Source organism: Aulonocara sp. 'chitande type north' Nkhata Bay, linkage group LG13 (genome assembly GCF_057382095.1).
Source record: "Aulonocara sp. 'chitande type north' Nkhata Bay isolate Kocher_YH1m ecotype deep benthic linkage group LG13, A_spYH_male_GT1.1, whole genome shotgun sequence".
In the NCBI taxonomy this organism is placed as follows: Eukaryota; Metazoa; Chordata; class Actinopteri; order Cichliformes; family Cichlidae; genus Aulonocara; species Aulonocara sp. 'chitande type north' Nkhata Bay.
Genome location: NC_141356.1, coordinates 30,658,817 through 30,673,948, shown reverse-complemented (window position 1 = coordinate 30,673,948; position 15,132 = coordinate 30,658,817). Strand labels below are relative to the sequence as shown.

Here is a 15,132-nt window from a genome sequence, read left to right as displayed (position 1 = left end):
GTAAAAACTGACCTAGATTGCTTTATTGGATCTGTTTCATAATGTTTTTGTTCCACCCTCCCACCAGCACTGTATTTCTAAATCACCTGGAATTATTTACAATGAAAAGATTGCCAACTCTGAAACATTTGCCAGGATTTTGTTTCATATTAAAAATTGATTAGAATATTTAGTCTGTATTAGTATGTTTAATTTTAGTTGTAAATATGTGAATTACAGCAGATAAACATCAAATTTTTACATTTGGATGAGGTTGTATAAACTACTTTAGTGGTGCAACTAAATGTACTGTATTTACAAAAAGCCACATGTGTATGAAGTATAGCCTGGTCACGCTGAGTTATGAGTAATGCTCTGCAAACTAATAAGTGATCCTCTGATTGTAATGATAATCATCTGTTCCAACATAACATTTAATGCCTGATTTTTACATCAGGTGCCCTACATAACAAGACCCGCAGGGGAGTTGTGGCTCCTCCTGGGATCAAACCTGAGATCTTTTGGAAATTTGTAACAGAAAAAACAGCCGATTATTCCAAATCATTACTTTTTTGGTTTAACTATAGCTACAATTGTGTATTATTTGTAAACATTTAAAGTCTGTCCAAAATAGTGTCAATAGTGAGTATTTATATTGCTTTTATCTTTCCAGAGAGGATGGTGAACTGGAAGATGGAGAAATAGATGATGAAGGGATTGGAATTGAAGAGGACAACAAGGAGGCCGCGGAGGTGAATGAAGAGAAGGAGAAGGAAAAGGAGAAGGAGAAGATTAGAGAGAAAGAGGAAAAGGCTCACAGACACTCCAGGAAAAGATACAGAAAGACCCGAGAGAAGAGGAGGTCTAAAAGAAGGAGACGTGACAGACCGAAAGTAAGATGCTACTGTACAGCTTGTTGTTGCATTAAAATATCTCCTCCTGCTCTTGCAATTAGAGCATAAATGTGAACTAACCCATTTAAAATTAATGTTATGTTTCATTTTTCTTTATTTCTGTTTACCCTCACCTCAGCATCACTCCCCCTCAAGCAGCTCCAGCTCCGACAGCTACGACTCTGACTACGATCGACCGGAAAGGTCCAAAGGCAGAAAGGGCCTGGGATCTAATCGCGAGTCTGATGGCCAGTCCTCTCAGGTGAGTTCAGAACAGCTCGCAGTGTTTATATTCATGCAAACATTATTGTCTGACATAATTCACTCCCTCTGCTTTGACCACAAGCATTCAAAGGGAGGCAACTCACACAGGTCCCCACCGTACAAGAGCAGCGATTTCGACAAATACAGCGACTACAGCGACGACAAGTACGACTACGATGACGAGGAGGATGATTATGAAGACGACATGTCCGAGTATCAGCAGTCAAAAGATTCGTCGAGTCAGGGAAGGGGGCGGCACGCTAAAGACCAGATGAACAGAGGAAACATGAGGGGGATGAAGCAACAACAGTGTACGAATGCTTTTTAAATTATAAACACAACAATGTCATAGGCAGAGATGTATCGCAAACATCTTTAAGGGTGAAGAGAGTTTACTCATTTTTGTTAAAATGTAATTTCCAGACGGGCAGAGGGGAAGAGGCAGAGGGAGTGGACCGGGGAGAGGACGTGGGATGCTGAACAAGAACAAGAAGCTGAAGGGTAAACCCTGGGGAGGACGCGGACGAGGTCGAGGGGGAGAACAGGGGATGGAAGACATGGCGCAGGTATGTGAGCTGAATATTTCACTGTACTCTGCCATCACTGGTTTAAATTGCACTGTGAATTAGCTGTTGCTAATTTTGTGTCACAGGAAGGAAAAAATTTGTCCGGTTTCCAGAAGAAGCGGCCAATAATGAGCAAGGAGTTTATCAATCAGCACACCGTTGAACATAACGGGAGGTACATCTGCAAGTATTTCCTGGAGGGTCGGTGCATCAAGGTACGGCAGCGTTAATGCCCTTTAATTTTTTTTTATAACGTAAACCTGCTTTTAGTAAGGTAAATACTGTCCTAACTAACTTAAAAGATTAAAGAAAAAAACATTTTGTGATGTCTTCATACAGGGCGAGCAGTGCAAATTTGAACACGAGCTTGTTGTACCAGATAAGAAAAAGGAGCTTTGTAAGTTTTATCTTCAAGGATACTGCAGTAAAGGAGATAACTGCATTTACATGCACAATATCCTTCACTAATAGTTCTTAATTATATTCGTGTAATTGGATTGCATAAACTGCACCCTTTAATTATTTCTGTTCCTTAACCTGTGATTGCACATGAATACCCGTGCAAGTTCTTTCATACCGGAGCCAAATGCTATCAAGGAGACAACTGCAAATTCTCCCATGAAGCTTTGACTGACGTGACCAAGGAGCTGCTCGATAAGGTAAAACGAAATATAGTTGAAGCTCATCCTTAGTTCTGTCAGCGGTTATCTTATTTCTTCTTTCCCGTGTCTTTATTCAGATAATTAATACTGAAGAGGAGAATGCCAGGGAGGATGAGTTGGAGCTGGAGGATCTGAGAAAACAGGGTATTTCCCCACTTCCAAAGCCTCCTCCTGGGGTTGGGCTGCTGCCCACTCCTGGTCAGAGCAGTCCTACAGATAGCCAAGCAGGGAAGAAGATCCCCTCTCTTTTTGAAATCAAGGTTCAACCAACTGTAGACTTGGCACAAAAAATCGGTCTGAGGTAACTGGAGTAATCTGTAATCAAAACCAGGTCAGACTTTAAAATTTTTTTGATTTTCTCCTAAGCCTGAGTGCACTCTGTTTTTCAGTGGATCCAACTACCCTCAGAATCAAGGAGAATGCACAGGTGAGTTTACTGGAGGTTCAGAGGACACACAGAGCGGCAGCATGGTGCCTTCAGGCTCTTCTGCTCCTCCTGTTCCTCCCCCCGGATCACCCGTTCCCGTGGGTCACACCGCTGCACCACCGATGCCACAAAGCCCACCAGGGCAGCACCTGCCGCATGGATTTCCAATGCAGCCGCCGATCCCATCCAGTCAGCCGCCACCCTTCCATGGAAACCGACCTAATATCAACCCGCAGATGAATATACAGAGGCCTCCATTTCCCCCTATACCAGATCTAGAGATAGCACCAAATCTCTTCCCCTTTCCATCTGCGGGTCAGAACCCAGTAGACTTCCTTAGCAGCTTCCTCCGAAACCAGACCATTGGTCAACAAGGAGGTGAGTCATATAAGCATATAATTAATAAGCTGTTCTTATAGGTTAACTGCCTTTTACTTGTTACTGACTTTGCAAAACTTTGTGTCTTTGTTTTTTTTTTCAATTTGGTAGACCCTAGTCTGGCTTTCATACAGAACCTCCAGCAACAGATTGGTGCAGAGTCACAGTTGCAGTCTTTACCACCAGCAGTACAGAAAGCCATCCTTTTACACCTGACACAGCAGCAGCAACAACAAGAGTCAAATCCACAAGGGAGTGAAGCACAGAGAGCAGATGGCCAGGATGAAAATGCAAGCAGAGGCAAGTGTCCATGGACAGCTTTATTGAGTTAATTAAGATTAAATGAAACCCAGGGAGCAAGATTGGAACAAAGTGACCTACACAACTCAGAATTATCTAAATAAGTGCTTATACACAGATAACACCAAAAAGACTCTCCTTTAAACTTTCTACCTCTACTGGTAGAAGCTAAAAAACAACATCCAGTTTTGGAGGACACTCCCTTTCTCATTGATAGGACGAGTGAACTCAATAAGGATGGTCTTTCTCCTGCAATATCTGTATTTGGTCCAAAATATCCCAATTTTCCTGCCCATAGCTTTCTTCAAAAAGCTGGATGCAATTATTATGCCGTTTATATGGAACTACAAAACACATAGAATAAAAAAGAACATCTTTGCAAACACGGATCCCTTGGAGGAGTTGCACTACCTAACTTTATGCATTATTACTGGGCATCAAATTTAAGAATAATTTCCCTCTTACTGGATGATACAGCGTTACTCCCCCATGGTCTGCAGATGGAGCGGGAGGACTGCCTTCCTTACTATGTTGGTGGAATATTACTTTCTCCTACTCCCTTGACAAGTGCATACTATAATTATAACCCAGTGATCCATACCATTTTGCGAATTTGGAAACAAATAATTAAGCACTTTAAACTGAAACCATTATCAATGAGTATGTCTGTTACAGCTAACCCCTCTTTCCTTCCATCATGTGCAGACGGTGCTTTCAACGTGTGGCATGAACTGGGAATTCGTAAATTAAAAGACTTGTATTCAAACGATACCTTCATGTCATTTCAACAATTAGGTAAAAGATAGATTTGGACTACCGCGCAGCCATTTTTTTAGAGATCTTCAACTACGAAATTATATCCGCACACATTTGCCGCAGTTTGAAAGCATGCCGTCTGACACCTTGGATAGATGCCTTAGTGATAGCTGGGGTTCAAACAGAGAATCTGATTGTTCTATAACTCACTACAGGAGATGAGTGTACCTTCAACTCATTCAATTAAAGAGGAGTGGGAAAAGGAATTTGGGATGTCCCTATCGGAAGATTTTTGGCAGGAAGTCTTACGCAACATAAATACGCTTTTTATTAATTCCCGTCGTTCCTTAATTCAGTATAAAATTGTACACAGGTTACATTACTCAAGGTAAAGACTTCACAAAATTTATCCAGACTGCTCTCCCCTCTGAAAAAAATGTATGACACATTAGTAGTTTTGCACTTTGTCCAAGGCTTCAGGGTTTTTGGTGTGACATTTTTACTTATCTATCTAATATTCTTAAAAACAAGATTGATCCAAATCCAACAGTAATTATCTTTGGGATCTCCAAAGAAACACAAAGCTTACAACATGCACAAAAAAGGTTGATGTCATATGCGCTGATCATCGCAAAGAAACTGATCCTGCAGCTTTGGAAAGGCCTGTGTTAAAGATGTGGCTTGCAGAGCTTACAAATACACTTCACCTTGAAAAAATAAGATATACCATGAATGGCAATGTGAAAGATTTTGAACTAATTTGGCGTCCTTTACTTGCATATCTTGGGAAAATATAAGTTTTTGGCAGTCGGGGGGTCTTTTTGTTTTGTCTTGTTTTGTTTAGAGAAAAAGGGGGCACAAGTTCTATTAACTTGTAACAACTGTGATACTTGCTTCTAATAAAAGATATTTGAAACAGAAAAAAAAGACTCTCCTTTAAATCTGATTTATTTGTTTATTCATGTTTTTTTGCAGATGAAACTACAAACTGGTACTCGAGCGATGATGAGGATGGGAGCTGTGTTTCCTCCATTCTTAAATCTCTGAAGAGACAGAATGAGATGCAGCAGTCTCAGCCCAAGACCGCCCCGGTGGCTCCAGCACTGGGTGACCCCCGCCTCGTTAAGGAAAGGGCTCCACCCAGTGACCCACGTGTCAAGGCTGACCCTAGACAGCGACCCCCAGATATGAAAAAGGAGCCAGATGGCGCTTCGGATCCGCGGCTTTCCAGAGACCCCAGGAAAATGAGACCAGTGGAACCGAGCTCATATCGGCAGCAGAGCCATCCTGTTCATCAAAAGCCTCTTACAGGAGAGGAGGATGACGAAGGAGAGAGGGAACTCAGGGACAGGGCTGTTCTCATTCCTTTAGATGCCAGCCCAGGTGTGGTCCTGAGAGACCCTCGATGCCAGTTAAAGCAGTTTAGTCATATTCGTGTTGACATTCTGCTCCAGCGGCCTGCCTTTGCTCAGACAGTTGTGTGGACCCCTGAGGATCTCATCCCCTCCTTAGTGCCCAAACAGGAACACTCCATCAACCTGCCTCTTCCACCTCTAATTGCTGATGCTCAGATGAACCGAACAAGCCTGCCCGACCACCCCCCAGTCTCCAGCCCTCCGCTATCTGATCCCAGACTTGCAGCTGCACGTTTGAAGGAACGTATGAGCCGACTGCCCACTGGTTCTCTAGAGTCACGATCTTCTACAGAGAGACCTGTAGACCCACGCCAGCAAAAGTCTTTGGACCCCAGACTCAAACGTACAGCCAGTCTGGACTCCAAGCTGCTGGGTCCGAAAGAGCAGTCCTCTGGGGCAGGACTTTTGGACCCCAGGTTACAGAAGGCCAGTGCCAGTCCCTCTCCTCACGCTGCCCGAGCCAAGCCAGAGCCAGAGAAGCTTCCACCTTATGCTCCTCGACTGGCGTCCTCTGGTGGAGGGTTGGAGAGTCCCACTACGATCCTGGGAGGCATCAGCCTGTATGATCCTCGTTCCCAAACCGAGCAAGTTCAGAAGGAGCAGTTTGAGCCTCCTAAAAAGGCGGGGATTCTTAAACAGGCTGCTAAGAAAGACAGCACTCCAGCACCGTCTCTATCACCAACCCAACGAAGCGGCTCGTTCGAAGAGGCTAAAAGCACAGATGCTGCAGATCACACTCCAGCTTCCACTTCTCCCACTGTGCCTCCTGCCTCGCCTGTCAAACCCCCTGCTGTACATAATCTCCCCATCCAGGCTCTGGCTGGGCTAATCCGACCCCAGTACACTGACCCGAGGCAAGCTAAACAGGGAGGACAGGGCTCTACAGGAGCACAGGAAGAGGCAGAGGACAAGAAGGAGCAGGAAGAGGAGGCAGCTCCAGAGAAAGAACCGAAACAAGAAGATTCAGAGGAGGAGGAAGAGGAGGAGGCAGATGACAGGACACTTAAAGATGTGTTCAAGACTTTTGACCCCACCGCTTCCCCTTTCTGTCAGTAAACACTCAACTGTTGATTGCAACAGATATGTTTGTTGATGACACATTAATCTTTATTTAGCTTTACATAAATCTATTTATTTCTTTATATGATGCTGTAGAAAACCAAACACTACGCCACACATTTATCAGTAAGGAGATGATGCTGGATACAGACACAGAGTATAGTTCCCTGTAACTATGTCATATTAAAGCTCAGAGGCGTGTTTTGAATGTGTGTATGGTAAGGTTTCTATTGTGTCATTTTTACACACGTTCTAAACAATCAGAGGAAATAAAAAGATGTGAAAGTTTTACTAAAGCCTGACCCAGGTGTTGTTAAGTCAGCTTGGGGCTCGTTCCATTGAATGACCTGATAGTCACTTTCCACGCAGAGAGATTATACAAAGTAATCAAAAACACAATAATTTCCTGGGGGGGGATTTTTGTATTTACATATTTATTCACGGACACTTTCATATATTGAGATCTACTGTATATGTTGATGCCTGTCTTTATGATAAGGGATTTTTTTTAAACCATTTACATTTGTCATTTTTCAGTTGCTTATGCGTTCGGGTCAGATAATCAAAATTGAATATTTTCAATGTGAGTTTTCGATTACATTAGTCTAATTTTCCCTTTTCACACTTTTGAAACTCTACACCTAAGCTAGCTTGCAGAAGTCTTTGCACTAAAATAGACAACTTCCGTCTTTAGTGACTACATTGTTTTTAGATTCAGGCGGTCTGAATCTTTTGAGGATGTTTTAACCTTTTCTAACAAACATCGCTGCTCCTCACATCTCTCGAAGAAGCTTGTAAGTAGCAGGGAAAATGTTACGTGTTTTCCAACACGCTGTCAGTCAGCATAAGAAATCGATAAAGTTTTCCAGTGTATTATACAGAAAAGTAGTACTATCTTAATAACACTGCAGTTGTATGTATATATGTTACAAATGTGACCTTGATGACTATTTTTACTGTTGAATTTTGTCGAATATGAACCTAAAAGAGGCTATAAATATACATGTGCTACAAAGACTGAAAGTTGTAGACGTAAGATGGAATATTGTTTGGTAATATTGGTTTGTTTAGGTCAGAGTTCTCCATCTGTAATTTGAGGTATTCCTGTTTGACTGAAACTAAGCTATTTCCTTTTTTTTTTTTTAAAGTTCTTTTCATGATTCACATTGTAAATGCTTATTTTGTATCATGTGTACAGTGTGTTTTGGGGTGTTTTTTTATGTCAGCGTGGGTCGGTATGGTGGTTATGGTTGTCATAATATTGTCTGATATTTTTACAACACATGCCAGTCGTTTCAGTGAGTTTGTTACAAATATCTGGAATAAAGACAGGAAACAGCACCAGTTTTATTTCAGAACCACACACCAGTGTTGCAATGTGTCATTTTAGTGTGCGTGCTGTGCTTCTTTTTTTTTAACCACCAGCTCTAATACAATTCATGCAGCTGATTTCTCGGAGCAGGACACACAGCTTATGCATGAAACATTATTTTCTTCCTTTTCAAAATACAGTTGTAGCTGTCTTATACATTAACCTGTGGGGCAAGACTTGGGGCTAAAGGGTGCGCCGACGTCTTCCTCAGTCCCAGCTCATCTGTATCTGGGTTAGAGGTCTGCTGGGCTCGATGGATCTCCAGGTTTCTCTTCCACTGGAAACACAAAGCTGTAGCCTCTGCACCATCCGAATTTGGCTCAGGCTGCTTCAGACCCTGAAATCAGAGTGCAAGTGTTCAGTTTTAAGGAAGCAATTCATAGGGCATAATAAAAAGATGCCACTGAATCATATATTTGTAGTCCAGAGTTGCTGCTTGTGCTTGTGGTGTTGGATTTACTTTAATGCATGCTGTTTCTGCAGCTCGAACCCCACGTAAGACTGTCTGGAGCAGATTTTGTGCATTCTTTACCAGGATCTCATTAGAAGATTTGCACCCAGGAGTCACAGCATTGACACTTTGCAGGCAGAAGAAAATACTCATATTACGTTTCTTTTTTTCCCCTTTCAACATTTCTTTTATTAGTTTTCGGTGTGTGATTTCTGCTTGAAATTTCCTGACCTGGAAATGATGCTGAGCTGATTTGTGATGGTGAGAATCTGCTCAACAATTAGCGAGAGTTCAACTGCACACTGCTTGTCGAGGCTGTGGTTGGCAATAACTCTGATAAACTGGGTAACTGACTGGCAGTTTGAGATCACATCTTTGGCTGCAGAAACAAAAGCCTCTTTATTCTAAAGAAAAAAGAAACAAGATTGTAGATTAGTTTGCCTGCAAATCTAGTTGACGGTTGTGGAGGGACCTTTAGTTGGCATTACCGCTATTGGGCCTTTCTTCTTCAGATACTGAGTCATGTAACATACTGTGTCGGCCATCTTCCTGGTCACCTGGACTATTCTGTTGTCCTTGGGATCCCAGCTGTTGCTTTCTTGCTTTAGAAAAAGGGAGGTGTAGGTCAGGGAAGAGACTTCTTGGCACAAGCCAGATGCAGCACTATCCTGCAGAGAAGAATTAGGACATGGTTTATTGCGACATGATGGATTTATTACACAATAAAATCTGATCAATTGTGCGATACTTACATCCTTTTTAGTATTTCCAGGTCCATATTTGGCCCCAGATGCCATATTTATGTTACTTTTTGTAGCATCTACATTTTCTTTAATGCCTTTCTGGTTTGAATTTATTGTTGTGTCAGAGGTAAATTCCACTTCTTTGACTTTAGTTGGGATTTTAGCCAAAACTTTGCTAATATCCTCAGGTGCTCTCCCCTGTAGTCCAGCCTTTATGTACTCTTTAACCTCTTGGTGAATCCCTTCTTGCTTCCTGATCTCTTCCATCACGTAATGAGCTTTTGCTGACCAACAGCGTGTCTGCACATCCAGACTGAGTGTGTCACAAATGTAGTGAGTCTCTAGCATGAGCCTCGCCCTGCAGATTATATCTGAGATCTGAAAAGACAGGTGGTCATTAATGGACCTCAGATTGGAGCGAGTGCGTGGGTCATGGATGTAATTTAAGCTGTCCTCCACTCTTCTGGTAGCAGATTTTACATTTTCAATAAGCGTTTGTGCCGCATGTTCAAACCTTTGCTCTGCATCTTCTGCGTTGTTCTCTCTGAAGTGTTCAGCAGCGAAATGAGCAATTGTGAGAAGATTTTGAAATGTAGTATCATAGTCCTTATTCACTTTGCTTAAATGACCAAAAAGCACTCGAATTTTAATCAAAAGTTTTCTCTGGAAGAATTCCGATTTTGCAAGGTGCACCACGCCTGGCATTAAATCAAATTCTTCTGCAGCTTTAAGGTAGTCCTCAGTCAGGTTTTTCAGTTCATCCTGGTATCTGGTTAACTCCTTTGATTTATAAGCACTTCTGCAGTTTATGCTTGTGAGCCTGGTTGCCTCTTGGATTCGGAGCGAGTTCTCAGACAACACTGAGAGCTGTTTCTGAGGGTTCAAATGGTTCAGTGCAGTCGATGTTCCCAAAATCTTATCCAGAGAATTAAGCAAAATCTGAATGGAGAGACTCCAGAGGATACAAAGTGCCTCTAGCTGATCTGACTGTCCTTCATATGCGGAGGAAAACTCTATCAGTTGCCTTGTGTTGTTCTGTGCTTTGGTAAGCTTGCTGTGTAAAACCCTCAATGTTTCTTGACCATCACTTTGTGTGGTTAAATCTGAAGATGTCAAGAGTTGGACCACGTCAGCACATAAAGTCATTGCTTCATTGAGTTGCTGTGCAGAACTGGCTGGTATATTTGGTAGATTCCCTTGCAGCTCATTATAAACAGTGTGATACCAGGTCCCAGCTGCTGGCAGCAAAACCTTTCGAATGTTATTAATAAGGTCAGAAAACTGTGTGCTGTGCTTAAAGATGCTCTCCGTACTCATCGCTGAGCTCATCGCCGTCTCTTGAGCTGTCTGGACGAGCAGTGGAGTCAGGGATACCAGCTCGGCCCTAAAGATTTCCAAAGTCTGACAGTCAACTGCATCGACAATGACCAAGGCCTCCTTTGTAGCTTGGGCATAACAGTTTGACAGCTCAAGAACACTGGTGCAGGCCTGGTTGAGCAGTGTCACGTCTTTCCCTTTAGTCACAGTTACAACTTCATACAAGAGGGGTAAAAGGTCAAATTTGAGAGGCTTGAGAATCAGTTTAGGCTCATCTGAGACAGCTGGGAACGTTAAATCATCGCTGTCAACTTTATGGTCTGGTTCGGCTTTTATGGGTCCCTGATCTGTGTGCTTCTCCTCATGTTTGGTTTCTCTTTCCAAAACTTCAAAAAAAGGAATATCCGAGCCTCTTAACATATCGTCCACACTCAGTTCACAGCTGTCTTTGACTGGCAGACATGGCTGTGTGATTTCGAGCTGACGAGCCCCCTCTCGCAGCGGGCTCAGGAGATGCGGATGCTGTTGGCCATCCAATCCTGATCTAAGCACCTTAAAATGCTCAATGACGGTGGAAACGCTGTCACTAAATGTAGAATATGCCTCCACGTTCAGCGTGGATCCATTAAGCATGCTTCTGACTGACTCAGCTACTTTGGCTTGAGATGACTGAACCTGCTTCAGGAGGACCAAAAGGCCGTTCCTGTAGATGGGTTCGTCACTTCTATCCAAATGCCTCCTCACTGAGTGAATCGCCAGCTTCATGTGACCAATGAGGTTTGCTGCATGTTCATTAAACTGTTCATAGCTTTGTTCTCTGTATGCTGTGTCACATCCATGGCGATCACTCACCATCTCATTAACAGCTATACTGGTGAACTCCCTAATGTCCATCACATCACTGAAAGCATCCTGAAGCTGCTCAGTCTCCTCTTCCCATTTCTGACACACTTCACGAAGCTTCTGAGCAGTTTGCATTGAATTATCTGCCAGCTCCAGCGAAAGGGGAGCGATTCGAGCCCTGAGTCTCGAAAGGCATGCTCGGGAATTTTCCACATTCTCTAAACTCTTAGCATCGAGAGCCATAGCTGAGGTAAAATTGGCGACCTGGATTAGTCTGTCAGTGCAGGAAATTAAATCCTCAACTTCCGACTGAATAAAGTTCAGATCCAGCTTTGTAGAGGAATCTAAAAGCAAGATGTGTCCTAAAAGTTGCTCAGCTGTGGAGGAAGCCGCAAGAAGTATGTCCATGACTTGATACAGAACTGTAGTCATCAAAGTTTTGTCAAGCATTAGTATTTGCTGGCGCAGGAAAATGCAGGTCTTCTCAAAGCTCTGTGCAGAATCCTCAGAAGACTTTAAAATCCTTTTTATGTCAGACCAGAACTGCAGGATGTGACGACAGTGGAAAACCACTCTTTGCTGAAAGTCTCTGCAAGACATGTTTGCCACGACCATGCAATGAAACACAAGATCTCTGACCAAGCAGTCAAAGCTGCTGTCTCGGATTGAGGAGGTGGAGGGACTAGTGAGCAGTTGTAATAGACTGTTACTTTTCCAGGTATAATACCCACAAGGCCCCAGTGGTCCTCCATGGCAGTCACTCTGGAGGGTTGCTGTAATGTCACCAACAGTATTCTGAACTTTGTCCAGAATGTACCTCTTGGCTTCTCGGGCTTGCTCATTGGTAGGGTGTTTGATGGTTGTACACATGGCTGTGTGCAGCATGGAGATGCACCTCCTCAGGGTGTCCAAGGAATCGAGGAGTTGTTTGGTTTGTCTGGGATCCCGTAAGGAATTTGCTCTCTCCATTGTCAGTCTGTTAAAGGCAAGAAGAGCCTCAGAAAACATTTGGAAAGATTTAAGAAGAGACTTGATATCTGAGGAGGAGCCAACTTCAGAGAGACACTCCAAAACCTGATCAGCAGCAGCTATAACTTTCCTTACAGCAGCATCATCATCCACCAACAGAACCTAGGAGCAGAAGGCACAAGTCACTGTGTTACTGCTGCTCTACAGCTTACTGTACCTATTTAAGAAGTATGAAAATACGGTGTCAGACTGTCAGTAAATCAATTAGTTAAAAGATTTTGGCCATGATCGAAATATTTCAACAGCTTTGACAGAATACGACAAAATGTAAACACATCCATCTATAGGCTTTGGTGAGCCTCTTTGGTTTTATGCTGCATTTGGCTGAAAACCTTCAGTGAACTGTATGAACAGCTGCCCTTTGGATCGCCATGAAATTTGGTTTCTGAGCTTCCAAACTGTGATTCAGATTCAATGCTAAAATCGTTATAATGCTCGGAATTATATGTTGCTATGCCAGCTCAGACTTTGAAAGTGAAACAGAGGAGAAAGTTTCTACATTGTCAGATAAATTAAGAATTAAAAACAGACGGTGTGGGAGTCTTCTGTTGTTTTTAAATAATGTCAACATTTAAGAAACCTCTGAGAAAGTAAAAGCAGATGTAGCTGCCTAAGATGAATCTAATGAAACCTTTAAGTGCTTTAACCTTATTTGTTTTCTCTCTGCTTTAATTTGGGTATAATTTTTAGGACAGTTGCAGACAGCTTTTTCTTTTCTTTGTCTACTTTACCTTGACTATTCCGAGGAAAACGTTTTGTGTAGCAGTGACGAGCTCCTCTCTGTGTTCAGTTAAACTTGGCTGGATACTCAGTTTCTGAGCTGCCAGCAGGACATGCTGCCCACACACAGCGAATGACTCTAGCAGGGAGGACATCTCCATGTGAAAAACTTCATCCTCCGTCTCACGTATTTGCCTAGAAGTAAAGAGTCTGCTGTTCATCAGATAATATATACAAACACAATTCCAACCAAGCTGGGATGCTGTATAAACAGTAAATAAAAACAAAAGGCAATTATTTACAGAGCTCACAAACTCACATTTATTCATAATAGAAGACATAAAAAATAAAATGTTTAAGCTGAGACATGTTATGAAGGAATATGAGATTAGAGCTGTTCATGAATTATTAAATAATAATGAAATAAAATATTCATTTAACAAAGTATTTATGAAATAATTGTTAAGTCTTCACTAATAATTACACCTTACTAAATGATTTAATAGACAACAAAAGGTAAGCTAATAATTCTAAATGAATTATTAAGCCATCAATAAATACTTGAAATGGAAAAAGAATTTAATTAAAAGGAACAGTGGAAATGAGCCATCTGATTGGTTATCCGGTTGTTCAGTCTGACGTCACTAGCTGTGTCTGGGTCTAAACTCCGCTGCAGGTCCATATATCAAACGATCACTGTGGCATTACTGAGAGTTGAAAAACTGTCTAAAGTCTTTCATCTTTAATAAAATGATCAGCGTTCTGCTCTACCAGGTGTAACAATTGAGTTTAACATCCAGGCATCCATGAAAACGGAATTTATGACATTTAACGGAGTTAGAAGTTAGCAGGGAGTTAGCTCGCTAGCTTCTATCTAAATACAATATAGCATGTCCTGACTGCGGGGTTTTGGAAACAAATTAAAACGTACAGCTCTGCTGTCACTTCCAGCATAAATGAAGACAGAAAACTAAACAGCAGTGACGTTTGTAGGGTTACTGAAGTTGGGCTAGCTGGTATATAATGATGTGCTACGTGACCGCTAGCGACATAGCTATGTTAGCATAATATAAACAAGCTAACTTTTTTTTCCACTCGATAAAAGTTAACGTGAGTGTTCTCGGTGGTCAGAAACAAATGTAATCGCATGGCAGGATGCTGTAAAAGGACCAAACTTCAGCCAGGAGAACAACTGAGATAATCCATCCACAATACGAGGTTAGTCATTCATATACTGCTGCATGGGCTGGGCTGTAGTTACATCCTAAGGTTTTAAAAACTGAGCTTAAATAAATGATTAGCGGTAATAAAAGCCGAGGGAGGTCAACAGGGATCACTGACTGTTTTAGGAGCTTTTTGAGATCAAATAGAAGAAAATACAAAACATTAAACATGTTAACAACACAAAAGCCATATTAAACGTAGAATACTTTAGACCCGGAAGTAGGATTCGTCGCGTCATCACTGAACAACCGGATAGAGAAGGGCTAGCCACCTGGATTTCTCTGTGTTTGGCCCAGTAGTATTGCTACTGCTAAGGAGAGCTTTAAAGGAAATCTTGGTGGTACACAAGGACATTTTAACTTGATCTTCACTTCCTTAAAATGTCTTAGATGATTAAATCAGGTATAAGAAGAATATGACGGGACCTTAAATGAAGCCCTAATCCTCCACTAGCCTCTTGAAGCTAACAACGCTAACACTAGCATCACTGCCCCACACTTTAACGCTAAAAACAAATCTGCTGCCTTCATTAAAAAAAAAAAAAACATAACAAAATAAAACAAATAAATAAAATAAAAATGACTCAAGTTGTCCAACCTTGTGTCTGAAGTCTAAAGTTGCAGTGCTGTGTTTGTAGAATACCCAGTATGAAGATTAGACTGGAGCAGATCTTTGAAGTCCTCATGTGGATTGTTAACACCTCCACCCAGTTCAAAAAGCCATTAACAGCTGCT

General features: G+C 42.0%; 2 protein-coding genes across 4 annotated transcripts in view; one reads left to right on the top strand and one right to left on the bottom strand.

The window, feature by feature from the left end:
• Window positions 1–8,062, top strand: part of zc3h6 (zinc finger CCCH-type containing 6) — a 9,730-nt gene extending 1,668 nt beyond the window's left edge. Inside the window, exons 2-12 of the mRNA XM_086259836.1 lie at window positions 653–872; window positions 1,012–1,134; window positions 1,219–1,447; window positions 1,560–1,702; window positions 1,789–1,917; window positions 2,042–2,158; window positions 2,254–2,361; window positions 2,442–2,665; window positions 2,754–3,169; window positions 3,281–3,469; window positions 5,201–8,062. Coding sequence (XP_086115962.1) covers window positions 653–872; window positions 1,012–1,134; window positions 1,219–1,447; window positions 1,560–1,702; window positions 1,789–1,917; window positions 2,042–2,158; window positions 2,254–2,361; window positions 2,442–2,665; window positions 2,754–3,169; window positions 3,281–3,469; window positions 5,201–6,696 — 3,394 coding nt within the window. The 3' untranslated portion in view covers window positions 6,697–8,062. The remainder of the gene's footprint in view (window positions 1–652; window positions 873–1,011; window positions 1,135–1,218; window positions 1,448–1,559; window positions 1,703–1,788; window positions 1,918–2,041; window positions 2,159–2,253; window positions 2,362–2,441; window positions 2,666–2,753; window positions 3,170–3,280; window positions 3,470–5,200) is intronic.
• On the bottom strand, window positions 6,634–15,132 carry LOC147316379 (uncharacterized). 3 transcript variants are annotated; one of them, XM_086259834.1, is made up of 7 exons: window positions 14,996–15,132; window positions 13,186–13,369; window positions 9,275–12,556; window positions 9,011–9,190; window positions 8,754–8,926; window positions 8,532–8,649; window positions 6,634–8,408 (listed from the first exon to the last, which is right to left on the bottom strand). In XM_086259834.1, the coding sequence occupies exons 2-7, from the start codon at window positions 13,333–13,335 to the stop codon at window positions 8,223–8,225; spliced, it is 4,089 nt and encodes a 1,362-aa protein (XP_086115960.1). In that variant the 5' UTR covers window positions 13,336–13,369; window positions 14,996–15,132; the 3' UTR covers window positions 6,634–8,222. The 3 variants fall into 3 exon arrangements, with proteins under 3 accessions (XP_086115960.1, XP_086115961.1, XP_086115959.1); XM_086259835.1 differs by lacking the exon at window positions 14,996–15,132 and adding an exon at window positions 14,824–14,847; XM_086259833.1 differs by lacking the exon at window positions 14,996–15,132 and having other exon boundaries at window positions 13,186–13,468.

Excerpts from the sequence above, each read along its gene's own strand:
- LOC147316379 (XM_086259833.1), bottom strand. The coding sequence starts at position 13,395 with ATGAACAGCAGACTCTTTACTTCTAGGCAAATACGTGAGACGGAGGAT. Across the intron at positions 12,557-13,185 it reads TTTTCCTCGGAATAGTCAAG|GTTCTGTTGGTGGATGATGA; the intron begins GTAAAGTAGACA and ends TTCTGCTCCTAG. Across the intron at positions 9,191-9,274 it reads CTGGAAATACTAAAAAGGAT|GATAGTGCTGCATCTGGCTT; the intron begins GTAAGTATCGCA and ends TCTTCTCTGCAG.